We start from the raw sequence: 21,196 nt of genomic DNA on the forward strand, positions 1-21,196 counted from the left end.
AAAAAGAGTAAATCTAATCTGAATTTCTAATTAGCTTTTAGTTGTAGATTTAAATTGATTCAAATTATTGGAGTTTTTTCTAAAGCTTGAAATTATTTTCTGTTCGCTTGGAAAAGATTTCAATTGGAAAACGAAAACCAATCAAGCGAGTTTATTTATTATTAAAATACTTTTCTTTATGTGAACTGTATTAATTTAAGTTACAATTTCATGTGTATATATAATAAGGGATGTCGTGATATGATTGCTGTCGGAATTAGATTTGAAACCAATCAATACTCCTGCTAAGGGTTGCAGAATTATTGCTTGAATGATTAGATATAGAACAATAATAAGTCTGACTCAATTAATAGTCGTACATTTTCAAGTTCTTCAATTACGACAGCAATCGGATCCACGACACCTTTGAATATTCTTGATCTGAATTTCTACTAAGCTTTAAGTTGTAGATTATTCAAATAATTGGAGTTTTTTCTAAAGCTTAATATTATTTTTTTGCTCGGTTAGAAGAGATTGGAAAACAAAAACCAATTAAGCGAATTTATTTATTATTAAAGTTCTTCTGTTTTATATGAACTGAATTAATATAAGTTCCAATTTCATGTACATATATAATAATATTGAAAATAATAAATATTGAAAATTCAGTTTTTTTGGTTCATATTTTATTCATATGGCTGCTCCAGGTAAAGTAAATCTGCAGGTAAAATTCACGTTATATGGCGGTTATATAAATGGTAAAACCGCAGTAAAATTGATTGTCAAATGGCTCGAAAATCTAGAGTGAAATGACGGAAAAATGACCGCCATTTGACGAGCATTGTGACGTGTGTGAGCAGCACAGTGCTATGCTCACATCCTATAAGTGGGAGCGGAATGCACGATCACATTAATAGGAACGAAACGGAAAATTTGGTCACAAAAGTTCATCACGCCCATGCAAACGTGACTATGAATATAACCGCTGCAGAAAGTCACAATGACCGTAAAATGACTAGTAAAATGACGTGGACCGTTTTTGCAGGGAAAGCTGTGCTGCCACATATATATACGTATACACATATAAAATTTGTATAGAAATTTGCAAACTAACACCAAATTACTTTTAAATTATAAGTTTGCGAGCTTTAAAATATATATATATGTGATCTGGAGAACTCCCTGTTAGTTTTAAATATTTCCGGAGATATTCCATTTAAAACTCTCAAAATTGAAAAAATTTTCGACCACCAAATGTTTTGCTGTCTCTGCTGAATTAGAAATGGCGAATTTTTTTGCACGCAAAAATTACGTATTTTGCTATCCCTATAAAAATAATAGGTACGAGAGAGCACGATACATTGTGGGAAAGCTAAATTTGTCAACATGCTATTTCATTTGAAGAATTTTTCATTCCAAATCGTCACCCCTGTCAAAAATTCGTGTGTTTGTGTGCGTTTTTGGTCACACGATTTTTGCAGGGACACTATGATAAAAATTCAATGTATTTTGTTTTTGTAAATTCGATGGACAAATGTCAAAATCGTACTGCGCCGAAAGTTGATGTATCAAATCAAATAAAAAAAGGGTATGATCAGCTGTCCCATGCTGCCACCTTGTATCGTTGCGCCATGCAATCAGCTGCTCGATCTACTCATAGTGTACAAGTACAAGTGTGTTGACTTATCTGTCAAGCATTCTGACAGGCACTCGCTGGATTCGGAATGACAGCGAATTCAAAATGGATACCATTACCGAGTGCGCCGAATGATTGAAAAATTGAAAAAGTCGATACGATTGGTAGTCAAAAATGTTGTCGTTGAGACCAAAAATGCGACTCTAGACCTGAGATTTCCATCAGGTGAGCGAGGCTGTTTGTATTTTTGACGTTTATCGCTTAGTGAACACACTTGGTATAGGTACACTATGGATCTACTGTCATTACAAAATTCCAAGTCACCGCAATTCTTTTGTATGCATCTAATTTATCACTTTTGGGTGCGAATAATCTTGAAAAGTTAAAAAAAGCTTTATTCATATCAAGTATTTATTAATAAGGTAAGGTTAAGGCTTATTTTGTTTATTTCAACATTTATATTTATCCGTGTAATATAACGTTCATTCATAGCTAGCAGTTTTCGAGCTATGTGCGGGCTCACATGGTCAGGTTTTGCAATCCAAAGTAATTACTTCAATTTAAGGTAACCTTAAGATGATAACCAAAAAGCTTGTTGGTGTATGAACATAAAAATAGAAAGTTGAGATAAGGGCCAGTACATAGATATTGCGTGCAGGATCTAGGTACATATACCTACATACATTCGTACATATTTTTAACTGCATATTATTTTCACCCAATAATCATTGGCGATAAATACACTGGAAATTCTATACGACAACAAGACACTCTTAATACTTGCTTAAAATATCATCGAAGGGGCTTTTGAACCCGGTATCGTCAATAGGAAATACAAATTTTTGCTTTTGTCAACGGATGTTCCCGAGAAATTACCTCTTTTAATTTCGGTGTCATACTGTCAATAGAATTACCAGGACACTCCGAAAGTTTTGGAAGTATTATCGGCGTGATGCTCCTTTACTAGATATGGGTCCCGTGGTTCCGGCAATAATCGCCATTGTGATATATTCCTATTTCCAATAGCATTTCCTCGGGTAGGTGAGGTTGGCAATTAGGTTGCGGAAGCTGTAAGGCAATGTATTGCGCTTATCAGCCTCTTTATTTATTTATCAGTCTACAAATTAAACAATTATACAGACCAAATATTCCGACACTTAATTCTCCCATGTAATACACGATATTAACAACATAAGCAGTCACCAATTTTAAAGTAATATTTAAACAGTATTTAATTAAACGCTTGACAATTTCAATTAAAAATTTAGAAGTAAGCAAAAGTTAAAATGTAAATGTGTTAAAATGTACTCATGAAGGAGCTATTAAATAATAATTTATGAAATTGACAATAAAGCAAATTAATAGTATATAAAATATATACAGAATAGAATTTATACAGAGAAATTTGATTGCATTGTAAAAATAATGATCACAACGCAATTTTGCAAACAAGTTTCAAGTAACTGGTACTTCATATTTGAAACAGAGGGTTGAACAGTATATCACGGTTTAGCGTTCTTTGCTTCATTTCGAATTACAAATTTAATGTAGTTAAAAGGTATTTTTTAATACCAAGAAAGATTCGCAGACGTCTAAATTTTTACAGTGTTTATTAAAATTACGACATAAACAGCGAAGTCGTTCGTGCATTTCATAATTCGACCTGCATGTAGCTACAAAAATTGATTGAAAATGTCTAGATGGCCTAATAGGAACGTTAAACTTATTTTCACCAAGCAAAAATGGACTATTTATTGACCTTCTTAAATTTAACAATAAATAAGACACCAAGCATCTCCCCGCGGCTCTGCAATGTGGGCAGTTGTGTTAGTTTTAACCGGCTGCAATAGGGGGAAAGATTTTTAGAAGGATCCCATGATAAGTGTTTTAAAGCGAAAAGCAAAAATTGTTTCTGGACCGATTCCAGCTTGTCAGAATGAACCTGATAACGCGGATTCCAAAATATGGAAGCATATTCCAAAGTAGTTCTGACTAATGATATAAAAAGAGTTTTTGTTTCGTATGGGTCATTAAATTCTTTAGACCAACGTTTAACGAAAGCCAAAGTACCTTTAGCGCTATTCACGCAAGATTCAATATGAAGTTTAAAATCGAGTTTTGGGTCCATTGTAACGCCTAAATCAATAAAATTAGTGACTTGCTTGATTACATATTCGCCAATAACATAATCATGGGATTGGAAGGACTTCCTTGTAAAACAAATGAACTTACATTTAGGTAAGTTTAGTGACATGGCGTTTACATTACACCAGTCACCTAGACTATTCAGATCAGCCTGAAGACATACCCTATCCACGGGTGAGCGGATAGGCATTACAAGTTTGACGTCATCAGCGTACATCAACGGCTTGTAGCTCTTCAAAACACTAGGAAGGTCATTAATGAACAACAGGAACAAAACCGGACAAAGATGGCTGCCTTGAGGAACACCAGAAGTTACGTTTATGAACCGAGACCAACAATTATTAAATATAACTGTTTTCTTTCCTTCACATAAGAAGAAACCCAAGATAGAAGCAAAGGGAGGAAATCCTAACCGATCAAGTTTGAATAAAAGTATAGAATGAGAAACTTTATCAAATGCCTTACTAAAATCAGTATAAATAACATCAATCTCACAATTAGTCTTAAAACTGTTGGATACAAAGGTTGTAAACTCGAGCAAGTTGGGCACCGTTGATTTACCCTTGCAAAAGCCATGTTTTGAAATGTCAATTAATGAAGATACTCTAAAAGCAATCTGTTTTGTGATAATCAATTCAAATAGCTTAGGAATAGTGTTGAGTTTGGCTATTCCTCTATAATTTATAACACACGTTCTGCTTCCATTTTTATGCAGTGGTATAATGAATGATTCTTTCCACTTCTTGGGGAATACCCCTTGCTTCAGGGACGCATTAAACAAACAGGCTAGAGGTCGATATAAGTATCGAGCACTAGATTTCAGCACTGCCGACGGAATTTGATCCGGACCACTAGAGTAAGAAATTTTTAGATTTTCCAGATGAGTTACAACATCATCAGTACATATATATGGGACTGCCTGGGAATCCAGAGGAGACAATCTGAAAGGATAATTCGATGGCGGGTAATCATAGGTGTTTGAATAATTAGATTCGAAGAAATCCGCAAACATGTTAGCAATTTCGAAGCTATCGTTGGAAATCTGATCACTTAGCTTCATTGTAGAAGGAAACCCTTTTATCTTCCTTTTTGAATTAACAAAGCTGTAAAACGACTTAGGATTGACAAAAATTTGGCTTTTAATCCTACTTATATAGTTCTTGTAACAAATTCTGTTCAATGTGTTATATTTGTGACGTAAAATTGAGTAAGCGGCATAGTCAGTCATTGATCTAGAAAGTTTGTAACGTTTGAATGAACGCGTCTTCTGATTTTTCAGGCGTTTCAATTCTTTAGTGCTCCAACCCGATGATATAGCAGTGGTTTCGGACGTAGGTATGCATTTTTTAAATATTCCGTATAATACATTATTAAAATAAGATATACTCTCATCAATATCTCCATCGTACTCAGGCCAATTTATTCTCGATACTTCGAGTATTACTTTAGACCAATTGGCTTTTCTAAACAGAAATCGGTGAGGGGTCTTTCGCACTACGTTGGAGGAATGCTCAGATAAATTATGAGATTTCATAAACATCGCGAGAGCAGGATGATACACATCTTCAGGCAGGGCAAGGGGATCGCATCGATTTACAAAACAATTTGAATCGTCTGAGAAAATTAAATCCAAGTATTTACTGAATTTATTCTGAATTTCGTTAACTTGAAAAAGTCCAACATCTGCAAACTCGTTTAGGAAATCATAGTAGGGACTAGCTTCTCGTCGATAAGACTCTATGACACACATGGCAGATTAAAATCACCAAGTACTGCACACAGATTTCACTATTGAGGAATGATTCAAATATAAGGAAATGTCAGATTGTGGGGGAATGTAGTTGGCTATAAAATATTTGTAGGTTGAGGAAAGTTTTACTCTCACACAAAGAACTCAGCATCCTCAAAATCAGGGAAATGTAGTTCCTCCGCGGAAAACCTAGTGTGAACGGCAATTAACACACCTCCACCAGCTCTGGCCAGTCGGTCTTTTCTAAACACTTGAAACGAACTCGATAAAACTTCAGCATTGTTATGGTATCGCATTTTCGGTGGAAGCAGTAAGGAAGGCGGTCGGCATGATGTGGTGGTGCACAGTGGCTAGTCATTGTCGGCTGGGGCGGGTCCTTGTCAACCTTACTGTTCCTGCGCCATAATCAGAAAAAAATGTCATATCATGCCTTAAAAAAAACTCAGCTGTCAAATTCAAAAAAAAACCGACAGAAGCGCAGAGACCGACTCAAAAAGCTTATCAATTCAAAATAAAACAACATCCAGCCGAACCGGATGTCACGGACAGACCGTTAACATTCAAAAATTTAAATTCAAATTCAAAAAAGGTTGACGGAAAAAAAATTACCGAACCGGACATGACCAGTTACTAACTCTGAAATCAAAATAAAAAAAAACGGCTGAAAATTAAATTAAAACAAAAAGCTGAAAATGGAAGAAAAAAAACAAAGGCCGAATATATATAGGGGCGCCGCGGGTGGTGTTGCGATGCCCGGTGCTATGTCCCACCCTCAAAAACCATGGCCACCGACGCACCCAAATTTCGGTGGCCCCTTACCTGTAAACCCTAGGTGCCTTCTAAATGACGGAGAAAGTCAGCAGTCCCATTTTATAACTTATTTATTTATAATTCATTATGCAAGTAAACAAAAATTTTAAACTTTAAATTTAAAAGTTCTACAGATCAAATTTATTTATTTTCAACATTCATAAATTTTTTTCAAAACTTCAAATTTGAGAGTTCTAGTGTTTGAGAAAAATTTCAAGATACTCAAGAAAATGTCGTTTTTTTTGTTTATTTCGGATGAAAAATAAGTTTCTTTGATTTCGTTGCAAAAATATAAGCAGGCAAAAATTAAAATTTATTTTATAAAGTAAAATTGTTCTTAAACACGTTTTACTATTTTCGGAGGTGTACAAAATAAAATTTTTTTCTACTTATGCGATGGCGCAAAATTAATCTCAAAAACACTGGAAAATATAAAAAAAAGCCGTGCCATTTTGACTAACAATAACTGTTGCACACAAAAGTGGAACGATGTAAAGAATAAATGTATAGAATTTTAAGCTTATAAAAATTTGAATTTTAAACAGCAGATCTTGAGAATTATTCATAAAGGCATTTAAAAAAAAAAATTAAGTGAAAATGAAAAAAAATCCACTCCACTTAAATTTGCACTGAAAAAAAATAGATACAACCAATATAACTTTTTGCGTATTTACTACATTGCCATTTTCTTTTTAAACTACATATGCTTCTGTATGCAGTACGTACTATACTTTTTTAATATTTATCGCACAATTTGTATATTTCAGCATTTGCCTGCTAATTGGCATGATTTACAAATTATTCTATTTTCCATTTAAAAAGGAAATGGCTGCACCATATATGTACATACATACTTGTGTGTATACATACGTATTTACTTAATATTTTTAAAAAGTTTGATGCATTTTGTTCTTTAAAGATCGTGCTTTTTCTGTAATATTTTTTTTTAATTATTTTGTTTTCTTATTGATTTTAGTTATTTTGTTTTAATGTTCAGCTTTTGGTTTTGCCGGTGCACAGGTCCAGCCGGTGTTTTTAATTCGTCGTATCTTAGTTTTAAATTCATTATAATAATTTGTCTAAATATATATGTATATATACTATATAGATATATATTTTTATATAAGTATATAATAGTAATAATATATATATTTTGTCATTATCAATATCAATATACATATATATATGTATTTAGAGTTATGTAAAATATTTATATTCATTTAGTTACATAATTGAAATCAATAAATAAAATACGCCTGCGCGTAAAAAAATAACAAAAATGATTTGCAAATATTTTTTTCGTTTCTTCACATCTGATTTGAAAAGCAAAAAATATTGAATTGTTTAGCGCCTTACTATATAAACCCCTTTAGAAACCATTTCCGATAAAAAAACTAAATGTGTGTTTTATTTAGCACTTAGCGCTTGTACAACACACGTTGACTTCTCAAACTAAACTCTAAAACAAAACTATATAAACCAGTTCGAAAACGTTTTCGAAGAGAAATAAAATCCTAAGTTGGGAAAATGTTCATGGAAGTTTCGCAGTTTTATTTGGAAGTATTTCAAAACGAGCAATGATCCCCCCCCCCCCCCCCCCTCCCACTTTTTTCTCTAAAAAAAACTGTGAAACATCCAACAAAACTCGATGGTCAAAGAAAATAGTCTGGAAACCCACGTAAAACTTCGAAACTTTCACAAACCACTCCTCAAAAGAAAGTCGACCCTTTTTCAAATATTTTGACCGCTTTTATGAAAATCTCTAAGTTTTACTTAAAATTTCTTTAACTAATTGTATCTAAGTTTATACATGCTGGTACTTACATAGCCGTCAGAGTACGTACCGTAGGCCTCTGCCGGCGTGGTTACTGGTGATGTTGTTTTTGCTGGTGAAGTTGACGCTGTTGTTGGTTATGGCGCGCGGTCTTGGGCGCGCTGTGTTGGTATTGTTGGTGGTTGTTGCGCTCAGGTCCGAGGTGATCGAGTGAACCTGGTGGCAATAAAACTTCGTGTTGACTTTTACGATCTGGATGACTGGGTACTAATCTTGGCGTTCGTTGTATTACGCTGCAGCGTACTGCTGGCCCTGGAGGCGGAGGTGTTGGTTTAAGAGTCTTCTAGCAATTTCGCTTGTGCTGATACTATTATAAAAATGGTTATTTGAATACGGACTTGTCGAGGCTGTCGTATCAGCAAGATTCGTTAAATGTTTTTTAAATGTCCTTTTTGGTCCGCAGGAAATTGCAAGAACGAAAGATTCCAAGCTTTTCAATACTAGTTAAAAGCTTCGCCACAATTAGAAGGCGTAAAAATATTCACAGAAATTATTTTGCCAATGTGCTGACCGGGTAGTTGGTCGATAAGTATGTGGGACTCAGTTAAACGGCAAGCAGTTTGCAATTAATAGGAGCACTTTGACCCGTCAATATTGGTGGTTTTCCTGCTGTCGGCCTTATGTGTCGCTTCTTTTCTTTTTTCGGTGAATGCAGCTTTTCTCCTTATATATAATTTAACGTTTCTTTGTCTGCTTGTCGTTGAGGAAAAAAAATATGTATATGCTCTATCTTTTTGCTTCACAAAATTTTTTTCCACCTTCTTCGTTTTCAAGCCCGGAAACGCATGGCTTTTTTCGCTAGTGATCGCCGGTCTTTTCTTTCTTGTTTCGATACTATTGCATCGCAACTTTTTGGTCCCATCACTAGTCACTAGGTGTGTTCGCACGAAAACGCTCCCAAGTGGACCGTAACCGTAGACCATAACAGCAGACCGTAAAAGCATTAAAAACTTTTAGCCAAGTCTCAGTAAAAACGAGTACATCATAAGAACTCTCATGACTCAGTATAAAAATTTCCGTTAGTTTGGTATTCAACCCCCTAACGTTCTGATAAAATATACTAAGTGAGATATTATTTACGTTTGATAAGACATAATTTAAGTTTGTACCACTTCTGGAGTGTTGCCTGGCAAGTTTTTTGATGCAATTAAAGTAGCGCGGTCACGGTTCGACTTTCTAGTAAACAAATGCACCACAGAGTGTTTCGGCCAGAAAGTAGAATCGAGTACCCTATCAAAAAATTTGTCAGGAACTAAGATTCTGAAAGAAGAGATCTCTCTCCCAGACTTAAAATTAAACTTATAAACATTAATATTGCTGTTAAGTCCAACACCAAGCTTGGAGCATACGTAGTTAGATATATCAGCTTCCGTCAGCGATGCGTGGAGCCGTGATACAAAAATGGACCTACGGGGGGGAACAGCAGTCACCTCCCTAGGAGCACCAGGTTCTAAAGCAACCGATTCAGAAACAGGGGCTGTGATTAGGGCTGCGAGTGCTGTTGTTGTTACAGCAGTCGAATCATTACCAGAAATGGGTTGAATAGCAGCATCAGAATCATCAGCATTAACAGAATTAGTGCTGTTCCTAGCAGCATTCGCTTTGTTTTTCGAAGCTGGAGTCTTGTTCTTACTAGACATTGCAATGTTAGCAGCAGCCCTGAGGTTAACAGTTGTATTGGGAATATCAGCAGTATTAACAGGTACAGGAACATTAACACCATCAGAATCAGAGATCTGCTTTGAGTACTAATAAAATTAATGCAGGTTATATCATACAAAACGTAGTGTTATAATATGACAGAAATCAACCAGGTTATTAGCATTGCCATTGTTTTTGGAGCAAAAATTAATTTATAAGTAAAAACAACAACAAATGCATTTAACACAATTAGTATTTAAGTAAGGATAGGTATAGTGTTCACTTTTGCACTCATTCAAATTTTTTGCACTTGGATAAAGTAGCAGAACTAAGATAAGGCGTTGACTTGGTCTTTGCTATTCCAGCTATAATCAGTTTGTCCTAGTTCGCTGTGAAAAGTGGAAATATTAACCTTTATTTACAAAATGAAGCTGCGTAACAACAAAATGATTGCGGAGGTAGAAAAGCTGCTTCAACTTGGCAAGTCTACACGGGTAGTTGCAAAGCAACCTAAACTCTCCCAACCACAAGTGATGAAAGTGAAGAAATTTAAAAATTTGGCCACTCAGTATTGCAAAAATGGCCGATCAAAGAAGATAAAGAGTAGCGAAGCGAAGCTTCTGGCACGTTCCTTAATGACCGGGAAACCAAAAACAACAAAAGAGGCAGCGCAAAGTATTAATTGTGAAGCCAGTGTGTGGACTGCCCGGCATACGCTTAAAGGAGTTGGTTGTTTTCCTGCAAAAAATGCCCAAGATAAGCTTTCACCAAAAAACCTATAAGCTCGCATAGCGTTTGCAGCACGTCATAATAATTGGACTATTAATGAGTAGAGACGCATTCATCTGACCATAGAACCATTTTTTGCAGGAAAACAACCAACTCCTTTAAGCGTATGCCGGGCAGTCCACACACTGGCTTCACAATTAATACTTTGCGCTGCCTCTTTTGTTGTTTTTGCTTTCCCAGTCATTAAGGAACGTGCCAGAAGCTTCGCTTCGCTACTTTTTATCTTCTTTGATCGGCCATTTTTGCAATACTGAGTGGCCAAATTTTTTAATTTCTTCACTTTCATCACTTGTGGTTGGGAGAGTTTAGGTTGCTTTGCAACTACCCGTGCAGACTTCCCCCTGTGGGTTAGGGGTTAGAATATGCCCACGGTAGGTATACCGGTCGTAAAAGGCGACCAAAATACCATGGGTACCCAATCCATGAGTAAGGTGTTTTACTCGAAAGGTAGCAGGGTGGACGAGGGTATCACCCTGTGGGACCCTACCATGGTCCTTATAAAAACTGCTACCGTGGGAGCAGGAGAAGCCAGTGTGATCTGATGCACGGCATCGAACTATGCTTTGTACCCAGGTCTCACCTCCTGTCCTGGGATGGCCCCCTTGTGGGAGCATCGCGGGGGTTGTGGTTTCAAATAGAGTTCACTTATGACACACGCTCTGAGTAGACTTGTTTTCCCTTGGGCCTTGGGGACAGAAGCCCAAGGGAATTCGGTCTCATGCTTGCCACAGCAATCCCAATTTCATTGAGAAACTGACCCTGAGGGGCAGATGAAAGAGTTGGTCACATCCCATAATTGTGGCAACCGAAGAAAAATGGTGACGAAAGATGGTGAAGAAACGCATGTCTATCGTCAGCCGAAAAACAATCGATAATTGTACGAGTGGGTCGGTGCTCATCTCGTCTTTTGAGATGTTTGAGGTTGCTTTAGACTGCGTAAGCGAATAGGAGGCGTTCGCGGAATGGATGGCCACATCCAAAAATATGGCAGATTTAACGTTGTTAGATCACTGCAGTGTGGCGAGCTGCTGATGTAAGGATATTGCTGGGCGGGAAAGCCCCCCAACACAGGTATATGGTTGAAAAGGTTGTCCACAGCCCTAAATTGTGGAATAAAATGGAAGCGTTATTGAAGATAATGAGGAAGATTATACAACGAAGCGAGTTATTAGAAGTTGTATACCACAGTAGCAGATAACGATGACTATGTGGGCATATATAAAGTAGCAAATAATGCAGAACAAAGTTGCATAAAACTGAATAGAACGTTTAGCTGGGTTCAGTTGCAACATGATCTTAAACGCACAAGTACTTGTGACTAGCGAGATGTGTCTTGTTGCGCAAGTGGTTTAGTACCATGATTAGTGAAGATGTACCTTATGAGTGTTTGTATCGTAAGTACTTGTGAGCATCACTGTCTGTTGCCTTCACAACAGATAGTTTTATTCACAAGGAATTATATGACACTCTCACTCTATGGAACATTTAAGTAGCTATTCATGAGGAAAGACACTTGCGCTGATAGATTACATCGGTAGTTGGTTCACGGAGAACGGGCGTTTTTGATCATAACATGTGGTGCATAGCGTTGGAGGGAGGTGTCGCCCTCAAGCAATGTCTGAGCAAAATCAGCTCCGTCGTTAACAATGTATTATACATTGTTGTAACACTGCAGGACAGAAAAGGTTGGTCACATTCCTAAATTGCGGCAAAACACAATATCTCAATCTGATTAACATGTTAATCAGATATCGAGATATCAAAATCAATGAAAGAGGGCTTCTAAGGCAAGCACGGAACTCGCGGTGGAGTTGCCGTGCAACCGGGTGCCATTACCCGAAAATGGAAGGGGAGGATGGATAGTCCTCCTCGGCCAAACCAAGGCTGGTTGACTTGAACACCCCAGCTCACCGATTGGTACCAACTTGTTGGGCCGAAGATCAACGGACATTGATCTGTGTTTTACACCGTGGGGTGGGGTCTTCGCAGACAGGTACCCACGTTAAGCATTTATCGACTACCCGTGTAGACTTGCCTAGTTGAAGCAGCTTTTCTACCTCCGCAATCATTTTGTTGTTACGCGGCTTCATTTTGTAAATAAAGGTTAATATTTCCACTTTTCACAGAGAACTAGGACAAACTGATTATAGCTGGAATAGCAAATACCAAGTCAACCCCTTATCTTATTAAAATACCTAATAACGGTATTTAACGCCGCTCCCACTTTATCCAAGTGCAAAAAATTTGAATGAGTGCAAAAGTGAACACTATACCTATCCTTACTTAAAGACGAATTGTGTTAAATACATTTGTTGTTGTTTTTATTTATTAATAAATTTTTGCTCCAAAAACAATGGCAATGCTAATAACCTGGTTGATTTCTGTCATATTATAACACTACGTTTTGTGTATGACATAACCTGCAAAATTGATTCTTAAGTGCTCACTTTTGCTCCATAGTGTAAGTGCTTAAAATTCTGTTTGTGTACGCACTAATACTAATTTTTTGGTTAGTCCACTAATAATTTTAAAACATAGATAATTGCAGCTCACTGATCACAATCATCAGCATTAACAGAATTAGTGCTGTTCCCAACAGCATTCGCTTTGTTTTTTGAAGCTGGAGTCTTGTTCTTACTAGACATTGCAAAGTTAGCAGCAGTACTGGGGTAATTAGTTGTATTGGGAATATCATCAGTATTAACAGGTGCTTTCAATCGTTTAGCATAAGACATTTGTGTATTGAAATCACGCGAGGGGGTGGCTGAGTGTACCCAAAAAGGCTCACTATTGTTATCAGCAGAAATTGGACTTGCATAAACAGGTGATCGGGAAAGCAAATGGCAATGTATAAATGGCTGCATTAGTGTAGATGAAATCGATAGAGTATGAGGTTTGAGCGCGCAACTAATATTACCACTACTCAACGAGTTCGGATTACTGATAGAGCTGACAACATTTTTTATTTTATTTATGCCATCAGCCATCACCTCCACACACCTTTCATTGTTTTTTTTAGAGTCGTCTTCATTATCTTTAAAATGTTTTTTGATGAAATTTTTTATATCAGCCATCTCCGCAAACAAATCCTTAAATTTAAGGTCCAAGGAAAGCATTGTGGACTCCAGGCTTTATAGGATGCCAACACAGCGTCATAGGCGTTACAAAGCTTGCCGTAGGCATTTAGGCAATCCGCGCACATATAACTTAGGTGGCGGTTCTTCGTAAGCAAATTCACGTCGTACTCTGAAAAGTTGCCTTCACAGCAAGAACGATGGTAGACATTCTTGCAAAAGCCACCACAAGGCACAATAAGGGTATACGAACGCGAAAAATACTTGTCGCACTTGGCACAATACTTATCCATTACACCAGATATCCTAATAGGTAAAATAAATAAATAAAAACTGGACGAAATGAATAAAAAACAGAGAGCGAGATAAAACACGTCTGTTCCGCACGAACGCAAGAAAACGCAAAGTGCCGTTCTTCCAACATTATTATGTCAATTTGTATGAATTAAGCCGGGACTGTCCTTATGGCTTTTAAATATATGAAAAAATTTATTTGAAGCAATTTTTAATTTATAATTTATTTAAAAACTAGCAGACCCGGCAGACGTTGTTTTGCCCTAACTTTGGTATATCTGCACACATTTTAATAAGCTTTTTCCGTCTAACTCTGCCCTCGCCTCTCTACAATTTTCCTAATCCTTGTATTCACTCCTCCCTCCGTATTTTTCGCTTCGTCTATCTCCTTCTTCGTCTCATTCTATCTCTTTCTCAGTCTCCTTCTCCTTCTCTCTGTTCTCTTCTCTCAAGTTTTTCTCATTCTTCTTCATATCTTATTGCCAGTCGCAGAGGGTGGTATGTATTTTGTTCCAGTCCCATTCCGAGTCTCAGTCCCAGTCCCACTCCGAGTCTCAGTCTTATTCGCAGTCCTAATCACAGTCCCAGTCCGCCTCTGGTCTACTTCCCCGAAAAAAGCATCGTAAATACTAATATAGGCAAATTTATATACCAAATTTCAGGAAAATCGAACAGGACTTATGTAAATAGGTATGTGGGTATTATTAATTCATGTCTTTATTTCGGCTTCCCATGCATGTTTATCAGTTTTGCCAGGTTGACGCGACTAAATCGAATATCAGAATGAAAATTACTTAAAAGCTCTCAGCAACAGCTTTCATTTGATATCCAAAATACACACACATTCTAGGGGTATCCGGGTCCATGTTTTGGCCTATATCTCGAGACCCTAGTCACCAATAGGTATGCAAATTGCCCTGTGCTAAAGCACTCATCAACAGCTTTCATTTGGTATCCATATTGTATAAACACATTCTAGGGGTGCTCGGGTCCACGTCTTGGCCTATATCTCGAGACCCTAGTCACCCAGGGGTACGAAAAGTGTCAAAGGACTCATAAACAGCTTTTATTTGATATCCATATTCTATAAACACATTCTAGGGGTATCCGGGTCCATGTTTTGGCCTATATCTCGAGACCCTAGTCACTAATAGGTATGAAAACTACCCTGTAGTAAAGCACTCGTCAACAGCTTTCATTTGATATCCATATTGTATAAACATTGTCTCTGGATATCCGGGTCCACGTTTTGGCCCATATCTAGAGACCCAAGACACCCAGCGTAAACACCTTCTAGGGGTACCCGGGTCCACGTTTTGGGCTATATCTCGAGACCCTAGCCTCCTAGTTGTATGAATATTATCCTGTACTATAGCACTCATCAACAGCTTTCATTTGATATTCATATTGTATAAATACATTCTAGGGGTAACCGGGTCCACGTTTTGGCCTACATCTCGAGACCCTAGTCACCAATAGGTATGAAAACTACCCTGTAGTAAAGCACTCGTCAACAGCTTTCATTTGATATCCATATTGTATAAACATTGTCTCTGGGTATCCGGGTCCACGTTTTGGCCCATATCTAGAGACCCAAGACACCCAGCGGTATTAAAAATTATCTGTATTAAAGCACTCATCAACAGCCTTCATTTGATATCCATATTGTATAAACACATTCTAGGGGTGCCGGGTCCACGTTTTGGCCTATATCTCGAGACCCTAGTCACCTAGGGGTACGAAAAATACCCAGTGTCAAAGTACTCATAAAGAGCTTTCATTTGATACACACTTCCTGGAGTTACCCGGGTCCATGTTTTGGCCTATATCTCGAGACCCTAGTCACCCGGTATCAAAGTACTCATTATACAAACCTTCCTCGTGGAAATATACATATATATACCAATTTTCATAATAATCGGTCCAGTAGTTTTTGATTTCATCGATGACATACATACAAACATTCACTTTTATATCTAATGGCTAAACCGATTTGGATTTCAAAATCAACTACCCATCATCTCTCCTTCCTGTATCTTTCCTAAAAATTTCATGGCAATCTTTCTATCCGTTCTCGAGTTATGGCGTGACTATCAAAATGTACACTTCTTTTTATATATATAGATTTGGGAAAAATTTAATACAAAGTATGTACTGTGCAAAAAGAATAAAATATGCAAGGAAGACAATTGGGATAAAGTTTACAACAACTAAGGCATGACGTGGCTGAATGCGTTTGTAACGGAGTAGGAGTGCGGGTTCAAATCCCACTCCCGGGAGAAAAGGCTTTGAAGGGGTTTACAAGGTATAATCGAAACAGTTGTCGCCTTGACCATCCTGATGTCACGTTGTTTAAATTTTTCCCAAATTATTAAATAAATCATTATGTCAAGTCCATCACTTAAAGACATACCACACATGTTCTTTTGCACCGAATGTCAAAGATATCACTATGTCCAATTGGTTTTGTATTATAGCAGTCGAAAGCGGGTTAGAATATACCCGCGGTAGTTATCCCTGTCGTAAGAAGTAACTAAAATACCAGATTCAGTTGTGTAACGCAACCTTTTCAGCAGCAGCCAGCGCAATATATGGCTTCTCCAAACCCAATTGTCAACCTCACCTTCGAGCGGCGAATCCTGTTTCACTAACAGACGAGGCTGTGGCGACCCCAAGCTCCTATTGGAACTTGGGTGTGGGGAGGGAGGGATGGCCTGAAGGTTTAATGTGGCCATATAAATCGTTCCCGAGATGGTCGGGCACCTTAAAGGAGCTGTGTTACCGGAGCGTATCGGATCTGTATCCGGCAAAGGACCATCACATCGATAACACTCCCCAAAGCCTTTGGGGAGCAACCTTATCGCTACAGAAACAAAAACAACGGCTACTGCCGCAACCCATTCTGATTTCGCCTTGTCTAAGCATCGGTTACTTCCATCCTGATCGATTTATTTGATATGAAAGCTACGTTGGGAAAAGCAAAGCAAATGTGTCAATAATCTTTTGTTTGCAATCTGGTGATTCGAACCTTTCTCAATCCAAACAAAGTAGTTAGATATCCAAACATATGTGTTTTTCATTTTTTATCTTTTTTCTGATATTCAATACACCTCATTGATTTCACATTGAGCTCTGTAATTCGCGGTCGCTGCTGCCACATCACGTTCTTTGGCTAATGTTACAGCCTGACGGAATGGACAGACCTGTGGCGTTTGCGTGGAGGAATTTTAGCTTTCGCTTTTGGTGGAGTCATAATAAAGATATTTCGCTTGCAATTGATATTTCAAATGCAATCCATCATTTTCAAAATTTTAACAAAATTCGCATATGCATCTTTTTACACCAATCCTATTTTTGCTTCTCTATTAAAAAAATTTTAACGCCAACTTTTCGATAATTTCAGTTCATGCTCCTCTGTATTAACGAAATCAAGTTCTTTAAATTGCAAAGTAACTTGCTCACCAACTTTATAAGAAGAAGGGTACAAATGTGAGTACACATACTGCTTTTTATAGAAAAGTGTCAAAAAACGCCTATTCGCACGACTGAATTCTAAACTTATTTTCAGTATTCAAAATTCAATTTACTTAACATTCGAATATGTTAAGCATTGAAAGAGCCTTACTGCTATGCAATAAAATTCGTTTGATATCCGCACCACAACTATCCAACAACTTTAGCAAAAATTTAGGCCATGCGGAATATATAAATAATACACGAAATTTTAGTAATTTACGTTTGAAACAAAATTTATTATTAAGTACAAATGAAACTAATTTAAGGTATGAACAGCTAATAGTTACTTATTTGTAGTTATGTTAATGTAATAAATAAATTTGAATAATTTTTATTAAAATTCTTACATTTCAGTTATACAAATCCATTTAAACGTATCATGTCATCCGCCAATGTTGCTCAATTTGTTTTGCCTAATACGCAACCAATTGCAGATTTGGAGTGCAAGACCGCTTTTGAAGCTTTGACGGAAAAGGAAAAACTTTACGCGCACTACTTTAGTAAAGCTTCATGGGATGGTGGACTCATTGCTCTGATACAATCCAGTCCAGAGGCGCCACTGATATTCTCGTTCCTGCATCGTATTTTCGTAGCTGAGCCGTTAGAGGAGCTAAAAACAAAAGCCTTGGCTAATGGCATTACTGAAGATGAATTTACGGTAGGTTCTAAGATTTCTATGCCTAAAGATAAATAACTCCTTATCTCGACGGGCTCTTCTGTTTTAGAATTTGGTTCAGGAACTCCGTTAACTTTTGGCTGAGTAATGCCCTATCTTAGAATTTGGTTTAAAATCATATTTTCTAATTCGAAATTGTACGGCTTTTTTATTCGAAAGGGCATTTTTGAAGCAAGAGCCGGGCTACCATGATCTGCCACTCAGTCATAGATATTTGCTTTACATTTTTTATATCACATTCGCTTTATTTTTCAGGCCTTCCTGGTATATGCTTGTGGTATATTCGCTAACGCTGGCAACTACAAAGGCATGGGTGATAGTAAAATCGTTCCAAATTTAGCAGAGAAAAAGTTTGAGGCGATTGTTCGTTTATCAACAGCATATTCTAATGATAAGCATGTACCACCTGCTTATGAGAAAGTTGCTTCACTCATTTATGCTTTGAAGCCACGTAATGAAATTTTGGGGTTTGCGCCCAATGGTATAACTACATATTGGTCGGAAAATTGTACTAAAGAAGATTCTGAAATTGTTAACGATTGGTTAACATCGAAACGTATTGAACCCTATATGTGTCGTACATTTAAGATTGTTGAAGATGGTAAAACTATTTACGATATTAAATTGGGTTCGGTAGAAACTTCTGACAAGGATGGTATTACGTTGCCATTGGAAAACTTTAAAGGCAATCATTTTCGTGTAACACGTGGCGATTACCAAAAGTTGTTGCAGCGCGTAAATCGCAATTTAGAGGCAGCGAAAAAGCATGCTGCCAATGACAATGAAAAGAAAATGATTGAATATTATATTAAATCATTTAAGGAAGGTTCTCTGGCTGATCATAAGGATGGCTCGAGGTATACTATTGAAGTACCACTTTTTTGAGTCGTAAATAATTAAGTATCTTTGTTTTTTTTTTATTCTCAGATGGTGGATTAAGGATAAGGGACCTGTTATTGAAACTTACATTGGTTTCATTGAAACGTATCGCGATCCTGCTGGTGGGCGTGCTGAGTTTGAAGGTTTCGTTGCTATGGTTAACAAGGAAAGTTCGGCAAAGTTCGCGGAATTGGTAGCACGCGCGGAAAAACTGCTCGAATATTTACCGTGGACGCAAGCTTATGAAAAGGATAATTATTTGAAACCCGATTTTACATCATTGGATGTCCTGACATTTGCAGGCAGCGGAGTGCCAGCTGGAATTAATATTCCAAATTGTACGTAAAAATTTAAGAAAATGTTTCTGGTATTGTAATGAAATTTGTAGTATGGAGGGTGACCATGAGTGAAAAAGAAAACATAACACTCACAAAATTCAAGTTGCATTTATTATACCATAAGCTAATAAGGTCTATTTTGATAAAAGTCATATGCAGCAGGACATTTTTAAAGGGGTTTTTTTTTTGGGTCTTATTAAGGAAATATTTTTTTTTGGTCAAACTTCCGACTGAATCGTAGACATCAATTCTCGACCGTTCAATAGTTCAATTATATCGATGTGATGTATGAAGAAAATTATATTTGCTTATAGAGATTCATTTCATGCACACAATACCAAAGCTTGCTTCACATATCTCACATAACATTTCTTTGGAATTTCAGATGACGAAATTCGTCAGGATGAAGGTTTTAAAAATGTTTCGCTTGGCAACGTGTTGGCTAATATTAACCGTAAAGATCCCATTCCCTTCCTCTCTGATGACGATCAAACGCTTATGAAGGAATACAAAGTCAAGTCTTTCGAGGTAAATTACAATGATTCAGTATAAATAAATAGCCCCAACCAATCAAAAGCGTTTCCCTAACAGGTGCAAGTCGGTCTACACGAGCTGCTCGGTCATGGCAGTGGCAAACTTTTCCGTGTTGATGAGAATGGCAAATTTAATTTCGATAAAGAAAACACAAAAAATCTTCTTAGTGGCAAACCAATCGAATCATGGTATTTGCCTGGTGAAACCTATGATACCAAGTTTGGTGGTCTCGGCTCCTCATATGAAGAATGTCGCGCTGAAGCTGTTGGTTTATATCTTTCACTCAAACCAGATATTTTAGAAATTTTTGGTTTTAAAGATCCTGTTGAACAGGAGAAAATAATTTATATTAATTGGTTAAGTCTGATTTGGAATGGTATGGGTGTAGCGCTGGAAATGTATAACCCAAAATCCAAACAATGGATGCAAGCACATTCACGTGCACGCTTTGTCATTATGCGCGTACTACTTGAAGCGGGAGAAGGCTTCGTTACTGTTGAAGAAACTGAGGAAGGTAAGAATTTACGTCTTACTGTAGATCGTACAAAAATACAGACTGTAGGCAAAAAAGCCATTGAAGAATTCCTAAAGAAATTACAAGTATACAAATCAACTGCTGACATCATTGGGGCGACTAAAATGTATGAATATTATTCCGAGGTTAGTGAAGGTGGTTCACATCCTTGGGCTAAATGGCGTGATATTTGTTTGGCACATAAGAAACCGCGTATTATATTGGTGCAGGCAAACACTGATGTAGAGAGTGATAATAAAGTGAATTTAAAAACGTATGAAGCCACACATGAGGGCTATATCAGATCGTGGGTGGAACGTTATCCTAATACGGAAATCGATGATATCTTGGAGGAAATCGTTGAGGAAGAGAAAAAATATTTTCCAAGTGCCTATGGAAATTAAAAACCACAAATGTATTAAATAAGTATATATTGAAGTTTTGATGTTAGATTGTTGTGTATGATTTGTAATTGAACAGAGTTTTCAATGCAAACATATACAGTAATATTTTTTATTACAACAAATTAAAAATGTAAAACACGTATTTCATGTATTTTTTGTATGTAGGTAAACGAGTTGTTCACACTTTACGTATTTGACAAGCAACAAAGTTATAAATATTAGTTTCCTCTTTAGTTGCTGGTGGCGTCATAACAAAACGCGCAAATGTGCCACCATTATTATCAGCCAAACGTCCAGGATTTATTGCTAAACAGCCGTTTACAACCTGCAATAATTAGTGGATATGTTAATAACTTGAAATTTTATAATGAATACTTGAGTTA

General features: G+C 37.0%; 2 protein-coding genes across 7 annotated transcripts in view; one reads left to right on the forward strand and one right to left on the reverse strand.

The window, feature by feature from the left end:
* Nucleotides 1–1,650: 1,650 nt before the first annotated feature.
* On the forward strand, nucleotides 1,651–20,955 carry DppIII (dipeptidyl peptidase 3). 6 transcript variants are annotated; one of them, XM_067760895.1, is made up of 8 exons: nucleotides 1,983–2,037; nucleotides 17,356–17,441; nucleotides 17,521–17,734; nucleotides 17,823–18,126; nucleotides 18,400–19,001; nucleotides 19,072–19,361; nucleotides 19,747–19,889; nucleotides 19,953–20,955. In XM_067760895.1, the coding sequence occupies exons 3-8, from the start codon at nucleotides 17,553–17,555 to the stop codon at nucleotides 20,811–20,813; spliced, it is 2,382 nt and encodes a 793-aa protein (XP_067616996.1). In that variant the 5' UTR covers nucleotides 1,983–2,037; nucleotides 17,356–17,441; nucleotides 17,521–17,552; the 3' UTR covers nucleotides 20,814–20,955. The 6 variants fall into 6 exon arrangements, with proteins under 6 accessions (XP_067616997.1, XP_067617002.1, XP_067617001.1 ...); XM_067760896.1 differs by lacking the exon at nucleotides 17,521–17,734 and having other exon boundaries at nucleotides 1,651–2,037; XM_067760900.1 differs by lacking the exons at nucleotides 17,356–17,441; nucleotides 17,521–17,734 and adding an exon at nucleotides 2,108–2,161 and having other exon boundaries at nucleotides 1,949–2,037.
* The window catches only part of PolA2 (DNA polymerase alpha subunit B), a 349,615-nt gene continuing 348,938 nt past the window's right edge, over nucleotides 20,520–21,196 (reverse strand). Inside the window, exon 8 of the mRNA XM_067760902.1 lies at nucleotides 20,520–21,138. Within this exon, the coding sequence (XP_067617003.1) occupies nucleotides 20,992–21,138 (147 nt within the window). The 3' untranslated portion in view covers nucleotides 20,520–20,991. The remainder of the gene's footprint in view (nucleotides 21,139–21,196) is intronic.

The sequence above is a fragment of the Eurosta solidaginis genome, chromosome 1 (assembly GCF_040869045.1).
Source record: "Eurosta solidaginis isolate ZX-2024a chromosome 1, ASM4086904v1, whole genome shotgun sequence".
Lineage (NCBI taxonomy): Eukaryota > Metazoa > Arthropoda > Insecta > Diptera > Tephritidae > Eurosta > Eurosta solidaginis.